The sequence below is a fragment of the Ostrea edulis genome, chromosome 3 (genome assembly GCF_947568905.1).
Source record: "Ostrea edulis chromosome 3, xbOstEdul1.1, whole genome shotgun sequence".
In the NCBI taxonomy this organism is placed as follows: Eukaryota; Metazoa; Mollusca; class Bivalvia; order Ostreida; family Ostreidae; genus Ostrea; species Ostrea edulis.
The window spans coordinates 87212400-87232344 of NC_079166.1; the positions used below are offsets into that span (position 1 = coordinate 87212400).

Sequence of the window (19945 nt, forward strand, 5' to 3'; positions counted from 1 at the left end):
AGTTACCGAACGTAAATTAAAAAAAGTACTCGGAGGTGCTTTAAATTGATAAATCTAAACTATTATGTGTTTTTCGTTGTTGAAGAAATTAGGTGTTTCATGATTCACCTCCGTGGCTGAGTAGTTAAAGCATCGCGCTCAAAATCACACGGCCTCTCACGTCTGTCGGTGCGGGTTCAAATCCTGCTCGCGCCTGTAAGTGAGAAAGTTTCCTAGTTTACTTTCGAAAGGTCGGTGGTCTCTTCCCAGGTACCTTGTACCTCGGTTCTCTCTTCCACCCCCCCCCCCCCCGCTAAATGGGCCCCATCAGATAACTGAAAAGTTGTTGAGTGTGGCGGAAAACAGCAATCAATCAATCCATTTATAGTTGTTCGTCGTTAATTGAATAATTCTAGTCAATACTTTATTTTATCTTATCAAAAATCGAACGGAAGGCAATCTATTTGCGAAAGATCGTATTTAGTTATTTTCTTCATCTTTTGTTCTTCTTCCTTTTCTTCCTTATTCCTGAAACTGTCCATAACCATTTTCCGTGCCCCGTGTTAAATAATCATGAATATGTTAAACTAATGTATCTAAAGTAGCAGAACTGTTTTGCGTTATATACCACATCTTAATAATGAAAAACCGACATATTTCTATCAAAACTTGCATGTCTTTTGTCAGGATATATACTGACCAAATTCACAAAGAAAAATATGTTTCACGGCCTTTCCCAAAGTACAACCACTTCTAAAAATAGAACACATGACTTTAAAACAAGCAGTGCTAATATACATATATTTTAAGGCACTGTCTTTATTTAAACAATACAATATGTTTCTTCCATATGAATTGGAAAAAAATGTATTGCAATTTACTGTTTTCAATAATTTTTCATCTACTGAACCATGCTTTTGGTTTCAAAAGGGATGAAAATGCACGCATAGTAGTACATTTTTGACTAATTATAGCCTATCATATCCGGAAAATTATGTTTTAAAAAACCTTCAGATTTTTTAAACATTTCAATATGTTTTACTTTTCAAAATTAAGGATTATCTCCCTCATGCATAGCTTTTATCCTTGGACGAATTTGGCTCCATTTGTTTGGCACGCTGTTTTTGGCTATATTTAGATCTAGAACTTCATAGTTATTTCGGATTTCAAACATTTCGGTTGAGCATCACTGAAGATACATTATTTGTCGAAATGCGTATCTCGTGCATCAAAATTGGTACCGTATAAGTTTTACATTATGACCCCTGGGTCGAGGCCTCTGCTATGGACTGTTAGTCCCTGAGGGTCTCTACAACCCAGTAGCTAAGTACTTCATTACTAGCTTGAAAATACGGATGTATATTTAATTGCTGTTATAAAATTTAGAAATTCATTTCAAAATTAAGGATTATCTCCCTCATGCATAGCTCTTATCCTTGGACGAATTTGGCTCCACTTGTTTGGCACGCTATTTTTGGCTATATTTAGATCTAAAACTTCATAGTTATTTCGGATTTCAAACATTTCGGTTGAGCATCACTGAAGATACATTATTTGTCGAAATGCGCATCTGGTGCATCAAAATTGATACCGTATAAGTTTTCCATTTTACACTCCAGCAATCATTTGACATAAAAAGTGTATAGGGTATCGGATAATTTGAAAGCCAAATGATCCCCTCTAGGTTAAAAACCTTGAGAGAAAAAAAAACACATATTGGAAAATGGTGTCTAAAATTCCCATCTCTGCAAACATGTTTCATTCACCATTTAGATTACCAATTTACCATTTCAAGAAATATTACAAGGTGGAATTTGAAAAACAGTTTAAAACATTAAAGCTTTAAATAACTAAAATACACTTTCTTTGATTGCCGTAAGCTTTAGTATGTATGAACGTGTATGAATTACTTTGTATTAAAGGTAATCTTGGTTTTTTACAAAGTAAAGTTATATATATATATATATATATATATATATGTATATATATATATATATATATATATATATATATATATATATATATATATATATCAGTAAATCTATTTTGAAGAAACATTGTGTTACTGTTCAATTATAATCATTATTACAAAGGGTGGGGGTATGAAAATATTTTTGCCACTATGAACTGATAGGGCCAGAAACTACAACGATTTTTGGATATTTCAGCGAACAAAAGATGTTATTTAGTAAATTGGTTCTATACTATCACTTACTTTGTTTATGTATCAAAAGGCTGTATAGCATATGCTAATCATCAAAAGAGAGTCAGTTTGCCGTTTGGCTGTTTTATCAGTGGATGTGACCTGTCGAGAGAGGGTGCTTACTCCTACCCATTTTATTCTACCTCTGCTGTGCCCAGAGGTTCCTCTTTCTCTAGATTGTAGTCCTGTTTAATAGGAATTCTGAGATCGATCACTGTTTCTTATTTTCGTATTGCTAATACATTACGATCTAGTTTGCCAATGCAACCAAAGACCATGGAGAGCACAGCGATCTCTAACAAACACGTATGAGTGAAATGAATTTTGTTTAGTTTATTTAAAGGCGTAAACAACCTCCAACTTTCCAAGACACCCCTCACGAATATCTTATTTCACTTCGGAAAAGGGGACATAACCTATGGTGATTGATTGATTGGGGTCTTACGCCGTTTTGGCAATCTTTCAGCCGTTTTACGGTGGTCTTGTGTGCTTTCTAGTAGAGAGTCGATATTATCTAGATTATGAAAAAAATCTTGCATATTTTCGCAATATACATAAGACATATCGATTTTTTTTATGTTAATGTAATAAATACATGATTAATTTATCCACATAACAACAATCCACTAGTACATGTGTAAGACTTATACGGTACCAATTTTGATGCACCAGATGCGCATTTCGACAAATAATGTCTCTTGAGTGATGCCCAACCGAAATGTTTGAAATCCGAAATAACTATGAAGTTTTAGATCTAAATATAGCCAAAAACAGCGTGCCAAACAAGTGGAACCAAATTCGTCCAAGGATAAGAGCTATGCATGAGGGAGATAATCCTTAATTTTGAAATGAATTTCTAAATTTTATAACAGCAATTAAATATACATCCGTATTTTCAAGCTAGTAACGAAGTACTTAGCTACTGGGCTGTAGAGACCCTCGGGGACTAACAGTCCACCAGCAGAGGCCTCGACCCAGGGGTCATAATGTAAAACTTATACGGTACCAATTTTGATGCACCAGATGCACATTTCGACGAATAATGTCTCTTCAGTGATGCTCAACCGAAATGTTTGAAATCCGAAATAACTATGAAGTTTTAGATTTAAATATAGCCAAGAACATGCGTTCTTCACACTATTGAAACATTTCTTTCTCATTTTTTACGCCCCAGCAAAGTTAATTTTAATAGAAAAAAATAAATAAAAGCAACATAACTTGGTGTAATAATTACGGGAAATTGAAAGAAAAATCATACATTTTAAACACCCCCTGTCGACCGACCACATCCTTCGTGAGCTCTACATATTGATCAGATAAACGGACCTAACCGGGGTCAAAATTAGTGTGCCACGAATGGTTTAACAATCGGTATGAAACACGTCAGACAGCATTTGTTACAATAATAGGTTGTGTACTGATCATTACGATATATTGTATGTCAGTGAGCATATGACCCAAAGATAAGTTATAGTGACAGAAAAGATCTTTATAACGACCATATAATTTGCTAAATGCTGACTTTAAATCAGACTGTTTAAACCCCATATACCGTCAACTTCTTTGTCAGTAGCCTGACTGGATTTAAAAACTGATCATATACAGAACAAACTTTTGGGTATCGAATCAGTTGAGAGATAAAAACTACTTTTGCAGGTGATAATGGAATATTGGTGACTAAAATTATAAGTTGACGATGGAGAGGCTGAAATGATCTATTTCTGTCGTAAGTTAAGTCTTTAATTTGCCATTAACATTCACATATTTTCAAGAAAATATATAAGTACAAAGCAAATGTGGCGTCTTTTATTTCAAGTTTCCAGTGATATATCCAATTGATACAAGAATGAAAATGATTATTGTTAATAGATAACATGTCGTCGATAGATCTAAATATCGAGATGAAGGCGACAACAAGAGATTTCAAGACAATACAACTGTTATCAAAATTGTGAAAGTATTGGAAAAACCATAGGATTATACTAAATAGTTTGATAATACACCGTGCATTTTTTGTTTGTTTTTTTGTTTTGTTTTTTGATTTGATAAATGATTTAGAAATATACTCCATGATTTTTCTGTGAATAATGAAACAGTCGTTTGTTGGGTTCTGGTGGTTATTTGTCCAACACTTATGCCTGTCATTTTATAAGATATCCAAAACTGTAAAGAGTATCGCATGATGTCAACGTGCTTCATTATCAATTGTTAGGCTCTCCTTTTGATATACTTATCTTTAGCTACGAATTGGTTTACATTTTTTTTTACTTCTCCTGCACACCAGATCCCACCTCTGGTATGTTCAAGGATATGTGTTTGTTCCAATCTCGATTGTGTGTTCTTGATAGGATTTGTGAGATTGATCAGTACTTGTTATGTCTGCCTATTTTTTGTCATTTAAAAAGAAATGAAAATATGTAAATACTTGCTTTCAGGAAAGGAAAAAGAAAAAACATGGAACATCCTTGAAACAATGTTAAAGTCTGATGGACATAGGACGGAAATCGCAAGTATTGCTGACGAGGACGAAGTATTGCAAGAAATTTACTCCAACGAAAACCTTTTCAAAATCAATGATGGCTATCTAATATTTGCAACGAATGACCCAATGACAGGAAATAAAGTAAAACTAAAAGACAAAGTGATGTCCAAATTTGTTGAATCTTGTTTACGGTCTGATGAAGATCTTCAGAAATACATAAAAGAATTGTCTGTAGATACCTTGATGGATTATTTCCGTTTGTGGAATCACAAGACCGATCAGCAGCCATGCATCTTTGTACCCGAACATCTCACGGATGAATATATCCAACGTTTGGGATTAGATGCGATTACCCATGTGATGGTGGATCCTAAAGACGACAGTGACGGATATATGGAGTATGAAGACATCAGGAACAGAGTATCAAAATTAAGTAAGTTTAATTAATTATCAAATATTGGATGAGTTAAAGTACATACAGGAAAAGACACACCAGGACAAACGTGTAAATACCTGAAGTTATTATTATAATGAACTCATTTTCCAAAAGAAACCTGTACTGTCAAATAAAATACTCATTAATTAGTTCCGTTTGAGAAGTTGTCAAATTTTCCAGGTTTCTTTGTTTACTACATTAAATGAATGAATTACTTATTGCATACTGATGTGTTTCCTTAACATCTGGGATATCCTATTCCGTTGGCAACGCTACCACGAATTTTATGCATCTTAATTTCAGATCGCGTTCCGATTGAAATTCTCTCCTGGAATCTTGAAGAAAGAAAACGCTATGTGGAGAACGCGAAGAAGGGTGTAAGTCCGGTGTACAGAGCGCGGGGAATGATTGTAGGCTGTGCTGGGGCCGGAAAAACAACGCTTCTAAAAAGAATTCAGAAGAAAGATATAACAGATGTAAAATCGACAACTGGTTTAGATGTGTATACCGATTTATTTCGAGTTGACGAGAATCAGAGGAAATTAGAAGGTTTGTAATGTAACAATATCAATTGTATTGACAAGTGTGCAGGGCCTGTGTTCATTCACTGCATTCAATACTGGAGATACATCAGTGTTTAATTATCATCAACAAGTGTAAGATGGAAGGTGAAGATAACGAACAATGATCAATCTAATTACTCCTATAAGCAATACAAAATAGATAGATGGGCAAACACGGACCCCTGGACACACCAGAGGTGGGGTCAGGTGCCTAGGAGGAGTAAGCATCCCCTGTTGACCGGTCACACCCGCCGTTTTTTCTTTGAAAAGAGGGATGTTAAAAAGGAACCACAAGCTACAGCTAAAGTTGGAGGTCCTTTAAACTTTTTATGTTGGCAAGTAATATTTCTTCCTGCAATGTTTATGCATTTATCAAAAATACCGAAAGTTTCCGAAATGCAGAATTTGAAATCCAGGCCAAACCATCCATTCCCGTCTTTGACGAAAGGGTTTCGTTCCCAATAGTACCATCCCGTTCTTGCTGAAAACCGTTTCGTTCAAGCAGTTTAACGTTCCTTCCCAAACAAAACCGTTCTTTTCCAAACCGTTCAGTGTTCGCTCACCGTACTATGATTCAGGGTTTGTAATATGAACTTCAAACTGCTTTGCCATATTGCTTTGAGACATTCCAGCTTCCAGCATACATATAGTAAACGAACAATTTTAATCATGCGAGTCATTTCTCAATAAAAACTTTTTTTTTTCGAAAAAAGTTTTTTTTTCTACTTCAATGCATTGAATATTGTCAATAAATGCAGGAAACTCAAATCGATTGATAACTACGTGTCTCTTAGACTCGAAACTCCAAAACGTGTGATGTAGCCATCAAGGTGAATCGAACGCAATATTCAAGAAGTTTAGTGCTAAAACTGACTTTTCGTATATCAAACCATGCTTGTAAAAAGAAAGGGTGGTCAAAGAAGTATTCTAAATGTTTAAATTTAACTCTTAACATTTTATGTTTTGCTAAATCCATGACTGAGCAGGAATAATTCAATGTTCAATATTTGTTTCCTAATAAAATATGGTTGATAAATGTATTTTTTATTATAACGATTGAAATTGAATATGTTTCAGAAAAGAATGACAGGAATGAAAACAAATACTCATCTTATATTACAATCGAGCACAACTTAATCCCACAAAAATGTTGTAAAGCACTGTTTTCTTAGATTATGAACTCCTCATCTAATCTTTAAAAAAATGAAAACCAGTTTGTTATTCTGTAAAATATCATATACATGTAGTATTCCGATAAAAGAAATGGTTGAGACACAGCAATTCGTACGTTGATACTTCCTCACTTGATTTTTTTTCAATGGCAAGATCAACAATGTCATAACAGTATGTGCCTCCTCACCAACTTTAATTACAGTGTACGACTTTTGTGATACCTCTAGATCAAAGGAATAACACAATCATTAAAGTTATATCTTAGGGTCACAGTCAGTCAATGGCGCATTTTCTTGTTTTATTCAGAATTACCTCAAAGTATTTCAAATGACGACTTCGTACCCAGGCTAGCAGAAGAAACTGCACACTTGAAAACCTTGAGTATGACTGATTTTGCTGGACAATGTGCTTACTATGCTTGTCACCAAGTCTACTTGAGCAACAGAGCATTTTACATCCTTGTCGTTGACATGTCAAAGAATTTCAAGGACAAAGTTAGCTCAACAGAAATTGATCAAAAGCGGACACATTTTGAAGATTGGACATACCAAGGTAAAATGAAATGCAGGGTTTGATATATTCCACTTGTCATAAACACTTATTTATACTCACTAGGTAGTGTGTCTGATGTATTTGTTCATCCTCATTCTCCCGTGGGGATCCCGGTTAGAATATGTTCATAGTACCCCTTGCTTGTCGTAAGAGACGACTAACTGGGGAGATCCTTCGGATAAAACAGCAAAATCGAGGTCCCATATCACAACAGGTTTTACGGGACGTTAAACAATACATACTGCATCGTCCTCAACCATGTTCTAAACGTGAACTATTGCGATTTTCCATGAAATTCACCACATAATTACACTCTTCGTAAACACACATGAAACGCACTAGATAATTAGAACATTTGAAAAATATTAGTAATAAAGATTAATATAATTAAACCATTATCTTATATAGCCGTAATACTGGAGAAAGATCTGATAGCATTCTATTTGAGGTCATGTTATTGGCCCCAGTCTTATGAATAATTCAACAAATATTCGACCAGTAACAATAGCTTGACAAAGAATCATTGACCAATCAGGAAGCATTTACTGCGGCGCATTTGGATTGTAATTTCACCAAAAATGGTGTTCATCCATGAAAAGAATCGAAATATCAGCGTTAATGGAATAGTAAAGGAGAATCTTACATAATATACATTCATTATTGGCCGGCAGAAGTCGTAAGTCACCCCGAAAAATTAAGGTATATCGCAAAATTATGGAATAGCTTTTTCAAGCGCATTTAACGTAATGAAACTGTCATATTTGATAGAATGTTCAACTCTTCTCTTGGGTTCATGAATTACTGTTTTAGCAACGTTTAGGCCTTACAACTATTTAAAAAAAATAACATCTGTATAATTATGCATGCTTACTGGAAATTACCGTTACAATCAAGAGTTATAAATCTACTTGAAATATTATAAATATGTATTTGATGAGTAGGCCTACATAGATCTATACAGGGACGTAATAGTAATAATAATAAAAGCATCTGTATAATTATACATGATTACTGGAAATTACCGTTAGAATCAAGAGATAATCTCCTTGAAATATTATAAATATATACTCGATGAATACACAAATCTATACAGGCACGTAAATCGGAATTTTTTCAAACAATTATGAAATTGTAAAAAAAAAAAAGGTGGGGGTTAAAAATATTTTTTAAATTCATTGATCATACACCCAATATTGCTGGTAAAATATGCTAATGTCATAAATAAGCAGTGAGCTGAGAATCAATAATCCACGTATTTCATTTTCAAAATATGAAATATGACAGAGAGAAAGATTTTCAAGTATCCATAATGAGGATGGGAAAGACATACAGAATCAGAGACACATAAACAGAGATAAACTATATCGAAATCGAAAGTGACAATTTCATTTTAGGATGCAAGGTTTAGGTCTTAGATAGTTGGGAGAAGATGAAAAAAAAGCTCAATATCTGATCTTAATCTTAATTCAAATATTTTAGGGGAGGGAGTAGGGGAGGGGGGGGGGGGTAAAAACTCCCGCAAGTTTCAGTCATCAAATATTAATTTTATCATAATGCATGAATAATATTGCAGCGCAGCGAACAAGACTGAAGTGACCTATAGAAATAACATTTATTACATTTTAATGAACATTTAAAGTGACATTTAAAAACTACATTTGTTAATAAACATTAATATATATATATATATATATATATATATATATGTGTGTGTGTGTGTGTGTGTGTGTGTGTGTGTGTGTGTGTGTGTGTGTGTGTTTGTAAGCCCTGTCAATTGAACCAGTGAATAAGAAGGCACACGTGTATATCAACACGGGGTCGGCCAAAGGAACACGGAAATGGTGGTGTTCAGTTGGATTTTTATAAAAATCAGCATAAAATCATTAAATAGGTCATCTACCATCAAAATCCTGAAGTGTTTACTTAACAGGATTTATGAGATGTGTGTAACAGGTGTGTAAAGATTTAGCACTCGTCCATCTTTTTTCCTTGCGAGCATGGCTTACACACTTTCGAAGTGCGCATGCTCTGTTTTAAATGACGTCATTTGTGATATCATCATAATGGAGTTTTCCAGGGAAAGAAGTTGGCCCATCTGAGGTAAGTAAACACGGTTGAAAGAAATTTTTTGCATGTTATCAATGGGTTTTTTATTACATAGACTGATTAAATGGTGTTTCATACCGATCGTGTTATGTACAAGCGACAGAGTACCCGAGTTACTGAAAATTTCGATAATAAAAGTGATAAATCTGCGTGAACTGTTTGGTTTTTTTTTTCTTTTTGAAATATAATCTTTGCAGTTAATGTACTCTGTATACTAAGAATTCATATTGATTTTGGATAGAATTTCACAAAAAGAAATGCGCCAGGTCCTTAGGAATCAACCCCCCTACCCCACCCCCCACACGGCACATTTTTTGGATGATTGGAACGTATACTCCTTTACATCTGTCTCCCTACTTTGAAGTTTTTTCCAACGCCATGACATAAATAATAAATAGAAAAATAAATAAAAATGCAAAAAGAAAAAAGAAATATGTATATGTATTCGGATTGGCATGTTCCACTTTGTCCGGGTTGAAATCCCTGAGGATGCAAATGTACATTACGCCGCACTGCTTGCAGTACGTACATGGTACAGGCGTACCGCATAGGTATGTAACTACTAAGACTATAAACCAAACAGAATATGATATGTAAAACTATTACTCTGAATGCATTTTACTTGTTTACAATGTAGCCTGTCGGGCTGTGGTGTCACACGCGTGGTTTACACGTGCACTTCAGGTGGCAGTGGAGGAAATTCGAACGATGTATGGATTATTGTCTCCTGGTAACTTTGGCAGTTACCTTTTGCTTTCAATCTACTTTTTAAGAATAATTAAACCCTCGCTAATCATTTCCAAGCTGCATTTCGATCTTGGAAGAATGATCTTCAGCTACAATACAAAATTAAGGGATGATGTTGTGTACTGAGTTTTTCTTGATTGTTTACATCTGTGATTGTTTATGTGATGTATAAACTGATCAAGCTGTACAGTGTCATGACATATAGTGGCATAGCTTCCATTTATATGCTTGCGCATCATTTTGTCAGAAGAAGAAATTTCTAAAATTAAGATTTTTAACATGTATATGATTATATGTGTTTGTTTGATTTTAGTATAATACCTGTAGAGAATATTTCAGTAATATGAAGTGCGACACATTTAGACGCATGCATGTGGTGTTTGAAGGTCTCATCCGAAAGACCAGCAACTTTCTCTTTTGAATGCTAAATATGACGATGGAGCATTCACCTCCCTACCTACATTTACACCCTAAATAAAGTACATTAGCATGGCTCGAAACCATGATTTCTTCATCATGAAGTAAATGCTCTGTTACCACTGAGCTACCAATTTTTTTACATGAATTCATAGCTAAAAATTTTAAAAATTTATAACTAATTTTTTGGTTAATTCCATAAATATTATTCCTCTCTCTAGACACAATTCAGGGTAACCCCCTGCCTTTGGGGATATAAGCACATCATTTCTTTCAGAATGGCACAATGTCAGGAGAGTTTTTGTTATTTGTTATACTCTTAGTGTTGATGGCATCTATGAACAACAGGATAATGTTTTTAGATTATTATTTCTGATATCATATTTGTAAATTGTTTATGAGGGGTTGTTAAAGTTTGTGGACAAAAGGACACACTTATTAAAAATTCAAAGTTATGATAAGTAAATAATATAAGAGATTTGTAACAAGATTGTAGATTTGAACATTTTAATTTTAATTAATTTTTATAAGTATTGATTTCAGATACATGTATGACATTGCATGCTTGATCGGGGAGGGGGGCTACAGTTAGATAATATTCTGGTCAGCACATTTGATAAACTACAATTGTACATGGAACTCATTAAATCACTTCTTTTTCTTTCAGTGGTCTTCAACTTTTAATCTCCAAGAAGGAAATGTAATTAAAAGATGAATAAAGTATCCCTAAGAATACCAGAAGAAAGGCTGTGTTGAGAAAAACAGCCCTTCCTCAGTACCTCAGAACTAGATGATAGCCCGTGTTACTTTATGCTGAATATGACACAGTATAGAAGATCTGATCATGAAGAAGTTACACCATTGATACACTTGCCAACTGCCAAAACTACTTTCTGATAGTATGACGAAATTAGAAGATATCATGGTGTAGTCATGACACAAACTGCAAATCAAAGATTGTCTTCCCCAGAGGATGAACAGAGTGCTTCACATGGATAACATTTCCTTTTCGAGTTTTGAAATTAGTAAGTATACAAAATATTTTAGGCCACATAGTCATAAAATTATTTTTTAGATTTCCATCCTTGCTTGGAAAAAAATGGGGCAGGTGGTGTATTTTTTTATTTTTCAGAATATATATTTCCCGTTCATTATACTCGCATGTTGCTGTAGAGTGTAGATTACTTCATATTTTTTTTACATTGTTTTCTTTGGACAAAAAATTTTCATACAACAATATTATAATTGTTTTTAAGTGATTTTGAAGTACATTTTCATGTAACACTGAAGTTGAACATTCTTTTGCGCTTTTTTGAATAATAGTAATTTTTAGCTCACCTGAGCTGAAAGTTTAAATGAGCTTTTCCAATCCCCTGTTGTCCGTCTGTCTGTAAACTTTCACATTTCTGACTTCTTCTCAAGAACCACTGGGCCAATTTCAACCAAACTTGAGAAAAAGCATCCTTTGTGAAGGGCTTTCAAGTTAGTTCAAATAAAGGGCCACACCCCCTTTCAAAGGGAATATATAATTACAAAATTGCAAAAATAGGGTTGGGTCATTTAAAAATTTTCTCCTAAAGAACCACTGAGCCAAAAGAGCTGAAATTAACATGAAAACTTCCTGACATAGTGTAGATTGAAGTTTGTTCAAATCATGACCCCCATAGGTAGGATGGGGCCACAATAGGGGATCAAATATTTTACATACAAATATAAAGGGAAAATCTTTAAAAATCATCTTCTCAAGAAACACTGGGCTAGGAAAGTACAAATTTACATAAAAACTTCCTGACATAGTGCAGATTCAGGTTTGTTAAAATCATGACCCCCTGGGGTAGAATGAGGCCATAAAAATCTTCTTTTCAAGAACCATTAGGCCAGAGCAGTTTACATAATTTACATGAAAGCTTCCTGACATACAGCTCTGTAGTGCAGATTCAAGTTTGTAAAAATAAAATTTTGAAAAGGTGTCGCTGTGTTTGGTGTAATTTTTGTTCCTTCTGCACAAACTTGCTCACTCAGCTTGACACAGCCTAGGTGTTCATATGTAATTTTTTTTATTTTTCGTAACTTAAAATGGCGTGTAGCAATGGTGGCCAGATCAAATTTTCCTTCCAATGTTATAATAGGACTAGACATGTGTATCATTTTGCATACAATTTAAAGTATGTTTTTGCATGTATACACATTTTTCTAATGCCTGTACACATTGAATTATTAAACACCAGGCACGTCCTCCTATCCCCTTTACAAGCTATGTTTGTGTGGGGTTTTTTGGAGTTAGATTTTAGGTAGGAGAAATCATGGCCCCGTGAGTAGGTTGGGCCACAATACTTAAATAGGGATCAAAGTTTTAGTTCTAAGCCAATATGTAGAACAAATCTTTAAATATGGGCCAAGGTGAATCAGGTGAGCGATGTGGCCCATGGGCCTCTTGTTTGAATATGCAGTTTATGCAGGATCAGGATATGCCATTGCCCTATCCGTTAATTAATGAGTCATAATTACCATCATTGTACCACAAAGCAACAGTCACTGTACTGTAGTTCTTTTGCTTAACATTATTCAATTCAGTTTGCCATCATCTTCTTCTAGTCTAAGACACGCACACTCAATAATAAAAGTTCCAAACACAGAATTGGGAAATGGCATGGTATCGCATACTTTCACATTCAATAGCATCTCCATTAATCAATTTTAACAAGGCATACATGTGCAGTCACTTGACCAAATGCATATCACACTGCAACAGTCCTTCACAACTACCACATCTTTGGGTACCCTTATAATAGAAACATGTCAAATATAACCACAACATGCCAAAATGTTAGGGTCAGTCATTGAAATGCTCTAAATGTTTGATATACAAGCCAAATATTTGATCTCAACTTCTTTTAAAAAAAAAAAGGTAGAATAAAAAACAATGGGGTGGATAATTTTGAGAGGGGTGGGCGTGGATGATAATCTGTAAATATGAAATTCTATGTGGCCTTAAGTACAGTAAATATGAAAGCAGATCTTAGTATTTAACAATTTTGTTGATCCATAATTTATTTACAGATTTTATATGATCTTATTTTGTATAATTAAAATCTTAGATGATATGTGTAGAATAATTATATCATTTAGCAAAATGTAATGATTTGTAAACTATAGATACATATACATGTAGTAAATTTGTGTAACAATTAATACATTCAACCCAAAAATGAATTTGCATATTTTAATTGATTTTTAGCTCACCTGAACCAAAGGTTCAAGTGAGCTTTTCTGATCACATTTTGTCTGTCGTCTGTCTGTCTGTCCGTCTGTAAACTTTTCACATTTTCGACTTCTTCTCCAGAACCACTGGGCCAATTTCAACCAAACTTGGCCAAAAGCATCCTTGAGTGAAGGGCTTTCAAGTTTGTTCAAATGAAGGGCCATGTCCCTTTCAAAGGGGAGATAATCACAAAAATAGGGTGGGGTCATTTAAAAATCTTCTTCTCAAGAACCACTGGGCCAGAAGAGCTGAAATTTACCTGAAAGCTTCCTGACATATTGCAGATTCAAGTTAGTTCAAATCATGGCCCCCGGGGGTCGGATGGGGCCACAAGGGGGGATCAAAGTTTTACATACAAATATATAGGGAAAAACTTTAAAAATCTTCTTCTCAAGAACCACTAAGCCAGAAAAGCTGAGGCCAAAAATAAACATTGATTTGTTTGATGTACTCCGACCGACCAATCAAATTTGCTCCTACCCGACCATTTTTTCCAGCAATTTAAAACTTTTTTGGGGGGGGGGGAGGGTCCCTTGAAAAATAGAAAATTCTCCTTATTCTAAAAGAAAATATTACAAATTTTCATGACGTTAAAAAAAAACCAAAAAAAAAAAAACCCTACCTACCGACCCACCTTGAAAAATGTGAGTTAGAGTACATCAAACAAAAATATTTTTAATGATGGCCTGAGATTTACATGAAAGCTTCCTGACATAATGCAGATTCAAGTTTGTTCAAATCATGGGCCCCGGGGGTTGGATGGGGCCACAATAGGGGATCAAAGTTTTACATAGAAATATATATGAAAAATCTTTAAACATCTTCTTCTCAAGAACCACTGAGCCAGAAAAACTGATTTTTACATGAAAACTTTCTGACATAGTGCAGATTCAAGTTTGTTCAAATCATGGCCCCCGGGGGTAGGATGGGGCCACAATTGGGGGGGGGGAACCCCATCAGTAAGCACGCCCCCTACTTCCGGTGTAATGGCAGTAACTGTAAAAATGAAGGCCATTGTGTACAATACTTCATTATCATTTAATGTTGTTCACGTTCTTCTGACCCAGGAATCGAATATTTTCCAACAATTTACAGTGGATCAAAGAGAATTGTTTTATAGTTTTTTTCTTCTTTATGCATATATGACCCAGTATGTCTCTGCAGAGCACAGATCTACATCTGGCATTTTCTAATTACTTAATGTTCACTATTTTTAGCGATCAATTAAGTTTTTTAAAATTAGTTTTTCAGTCAAAATTATCATAAATATAAATCTATAGCTAACCAGGGGTATGATGCATGTGACCCAAATTTGTCATTATGCAGGGGCCTATATCTATTCTACGAAGTATATTTGATGCGCATTAAAGTTTGAAAATTTTAATTCAAAATATGCATTAAAACCGCTGTTTGAACAAGGCATAAGTATCATTTTAAAGTTACATATGTACGTAAGTATCTTTGCTAGATATGATGTTCAAAAAGATTAATCAGTTTTTTTAATTACTGATTAGATCACCTGAGTGGGTATAAGGATTGATAAACTAAGATTTTGAATTTTTAAATTAGCTAACAGACAGATGAAAGAGCTTGATAAATACCATAATACAGTCCATCATAACATGGGTGCATGAAAATCAGGTTCTAGAGCAGATATTAATATATTAGGTAGAACATTGATGATACGTCTTATCTGGTATATGTAAGTTGAAACACCCTCTTCATTAATACTGTGCATTTTGACAAAATAGTATATGAAGTCCAGTGGTTCCATTGAATTTGAACATATGTTGAATAAATATATAGTTAGTAGTGGTAGGGAACAGGTACAATCTAATTAAAATTAGATCTTTGATCCGCTCATGCTATCGCTTTGTGTAGCGATTGCATGAGCGGATCAAAGATCTAATTTTAATTAGATTGGGAACAGGTATTGCTTGAATGTGTCTACTAGATTTCTTGTTAAATAACCTTCACTTTAATTTCAGTCAAACATAATTTTGCATCAAAGAGAAAAAGTGGCTTTGACATAACCTAGAAAATACAATATTCATTAAAAAGAGTATGGCACCAGGATAGCTAGATGCCCATATTCCCAGCAAAATAAGCCAGTCCTAAAGAGAGTCCACTAGAGATGAAATAAAACGCATTAAAATGTATTGAAAAAAGGTATATATATACAAGTTTTGATTTGCACCTTATGAGTATATTGATAATTTGTATTTTGACAGCCTCCAACTGAAATACAGTGAAAATATTGCTGCAGTACTGTAATTATGTCTCCCCTCTTTCAGGGGAGACATATTGTGTTTGTACTTTCTGTCCGTCTGCCACAAAATCTTGTGAACACTTCTCCTATATGGCTTATCGGATAGACTTTAAACTTTGTACAATGCTTCATTGCCATTTGTAGATGTGTATATTGGTGGGACGGAAGGATCCAATTATTTTCCTAAAAGTTAATAGTAGATCTTAGAGGGGTGGAGGATGTAAAATACCTTGTCAACACTTCTCCTCCTATATGGCTTATTGGATAGATTTGAAACTTTGTACAATGCTTCATTGCCATTTGTAGATGTGCATATTGTCGGGACAGGAGTGTCCAATTATTTTTCTAAAAGTTAATAGTAGATCTAAGAGGTGTGGAGGATGTTAAAATAGCTTGTGAATACTTCTCCTATACGGCTTATCCGATAGACTTGAAATTTTGTAGAATGCTTCAATGCCATTTGCGATGTGCATATTGCAGGGACAGATCAAAGATCCAAATGTTGTCCCTAATATAGTGGATTGTAGGGGTGGAGGGTGTAAAATAGTTTGTGAACCCTTCTCCTATGTGGCTTAATTATTGGAGTTCATAATGTCTATGTTCCTGCTCATGCTTTATCTTCCATACCATGCAGTACATTAAGGGGTTGGAGGTTTCATTTGGAGCACTTCCAATTTGGGGAGCTGGGGATACATTTGTTTTTCATAAAAACAATCTGAAGTTATGATATATTTGTCATAAAATGTTTATGATATCTGTATCACTTTGAATCTTTAAAAATGATAATTGATGTGTGAATTAATATTTACAGCTGATCATTTGATAAACACTTACTTTGTAGAAATAGAAATTATGATTTTTATCTAATTGTACATTTCTTGCTACCTTTTACGAAGACCTTTTACTAATCACTTCTCTAAATATTTTTGCAGATTTGTCAGAATGTTATGCATCATGATCAACAGAAAAGAACTTCACAGGTAGACCAAAGCTGACATGGGATGAGATCCTAAAACGAGACCTAGAGTTTAGAAGATTGGATAGGATCAATCCACTGGGTCGCCAAGTGTGGAAGTACAAACTTCAACCTCGACAGGACAGCCAGGCCTCACCCTTGCAAAAAGATTAATTTGGCCTGGATAGTCAAAATGAGTGATGATGATGATATCAAGGTCTGACACTGTAAGCTCAGTAAGGGTAGATGCTGGCAATGGAGCTGTTAAGCAATACAACAAACAGGTTTAACATTGAACATGTTTATATACTTTTTTAGCTCACCTGAGCCAAAGGCTCAAATGAGCTTTTCTGATCACCTTTGCCTGTCGTCTGTCTCTCTGTAAACTTTTCACATTTTCATTTTCTTCTCCAGAGTGAACCACTGGGCCAGTTTCAATCAAACTTGGTATGCATCATCAATAGATAAAGGGTATGCAAAAATAGGGTGGGGTCATTTAAAAAACCTTTTCAAGAACCACTGGACCAGGAAAGTTGAATTCACATAAAAGGTTCCTGTTTTTGTGCAAATCATGGTATCCGGGGGTAGGGTGAGGTCACAATCGAGTCGAGGATCAAAGTTTTACATTCATATATAGTACAGATTCAAGTTTGTTAAAGGTCATGGCTCACAGGGGTAGAGTGGGGTCACAATAGAGGATCTAAGTTTTATATGTGAAATATATACAAGGAAAATCTTTTAAAATCTTCTCCTAAAAAACTAGATGCAGAACTAAACCCAAAATCGTAGCTCTTTGAGAAGATATTGGGGCAAGTCAGAGCACTAGAGCTTCAGATGAGCCCCTTATTAAAAATCTTCAATTTACGGCACAGAAAAAAAGTGCATGGTTAAGTCCCTCTATCACTGCATTCCTGCATCGCTGTCTCATGAATTTAATATTAAATAATTCCTAACATATTTTCCCACTATACTTGTTTCCAAGCATACTTTCAAATATTCCTTAAACCCACATATAACCTAAAAACTCACAGCTTCAAGTGATTTTCTTTGTTGATGTAGCCATGTTAGGTATACGTAGCTAGTCAATTTGAACCCCAGTTCATTTCCATACTCGTACTCATTTTGAAACATAATGTCTGTGTGAACTAATATCCCCACAAATATTTTTTAGTGAAATATTTTGGATGAAATCATCCCAGTTGGGTTAAATACTTATTATTCAAAAACTGTAGGTTTGAATATTGAACTAATCTCACAGCTTTCTTAAGTTTGGTCCCCATCCACTCTAGTCTATTTTTACGCTTAACTATTGAAATGGAGTGTAAGGGATCAGACTAAGCTTTTATAGCATTATCAATTTTCAAAAGCTTTAGAAAAATTATACAATTTTAGGTCACTTGAGTAAACTCAGATGACATATTGCTATTGGTCTGCGTCCGTTGTAGTCCGTCGATGTTAACAATTGAATATTTTTAACTAAATTCTATAACTGAAAGGTGAAGATAACGAACAGCGATCAATCTACGATTCGAATAACAGAATTCTTTTCAAATTTAGTATGAAGCACACCAATTTACATTAAACCTTCCTGACATAGTGCATATTCAAGTTTGTTAAAATCATTTCCCGGGAGGTATGGTGTGGTAACAATAGGGGATCAAAGTTTTATATGCTGATATATTTAAAGGAAAAATCTTTAAAGATATCTCTTGAACTATTTAAACTAGAGCTTTCATATCTTGTATATACAATTTTTATGGCAAAACAAATCTGACCTATTCAGTGTGTCCTGAACTACATTGTGTTTAAGGTAAAACTTATACGGTACCAATTTTGATGCACCAGATGCGCATTTCGACAAATAATGTCTCTTCAGTGGTTGGCGTGGGTTCGAATCCTGCTTGCACCGGTAAGTGAGAAAGTTTCCCAGTTTACTCTCGGAAGGTCAGTGGTCTCTTCCCAGGTACATTGTATCTGGGTTCTCTCTTCCACCAATAAAAACTGGGCACCACCAGATAACTGAAAAATTGTTGAGTGTGGCGGAAAACAGCTAAAACAATCAATCATATTATGTTCTTTGACCTTGTGACCCTGAACTCTGAGTTTGACCTACTTTTAAGAAAGTATAACTTATTAAGTATATCCAGGACTATTTTAGATAGGGCTTTCATGTATTGTATATAGATTACTTATGGCTAAGTCTTTCATATCATACCAAGACCTATGACTTCATACCTTGGTCTTATCCAGAACAGCAATATCATGCTTGTCATATCTTTGTGTTATATGATTTCATTTTAGTAATGTTGTGTTCTTTAGAGGTAGGTTTGGGTCACATTATTCATGAGAATAAAGATTGATAAAATAGCATTTAAAAATCAAAACAGCAGGGCCAAGGTGACTCAGATGAGCGATGTGGCCCCTGGGCCTCTTGTTGATTTTGATATGTGTACAGATATCATTTGTATGAGAAATGGAACTCTTTTTTTTTCTTTTACAAATACATGTATTATCATATGGATCCATCTGTGTTGATTATTTAATCAAAGGACTACATTCAATGTATTAAATGCAAATTTATTGATATGTCTGTGGTTGAATTACTCATGTATGTATACATTTTTTTGGCACATGGAATTACATATATAATGTATATATATATATATATATATATATATATATATATATATATATACTAATTGTACATATAACATCTCCTGTAATATAATAAAATATATGACTGAGAATAAAAGACCTGCTGTTTTCATTGCTACCATGGAACATTAAAAGATTAGAATAAT

General features: G+C 34.4%; 1 protein-coding gene and 1 long non-coding RNA gene across 2 annotated transcripts in view; both read left to right on the forward strand.

Moving 5' to 3' along the window:
• LOC125674524 (uncharacterized) overlaps window positions 1–19945 on the forward strand; it is an 82645-nt gene that overhangs the window by 44019 nt on the left and 18681 nt on the right. The window contains exons 6-8 of the mRNA XM_056161049.1: window positions 4618–5097; window positions 5404–5649; window positions 7143–7388. Coding sequence (XP_056017024.1) covers window positions 4618–5097; window positions 5404–5649; window positions 7143–7388 — 972 coding nt within the window. The remainder of the gene's footprint in view (window positions 1–4617; window positions 5098–5403; window positions 5650–7142; window positions 7389–19945) is intronic.
• Window positions 9219–18639, forward strand: LOC125676933 (uncharacterized). The gene is made up of 2 exons (XR_008801374.1): window positions 9219–11683; window positions 17122–18639. It is a non-coding gene; the product is annotated as an uncharacterized LOC125676933 (long non-coding RNA).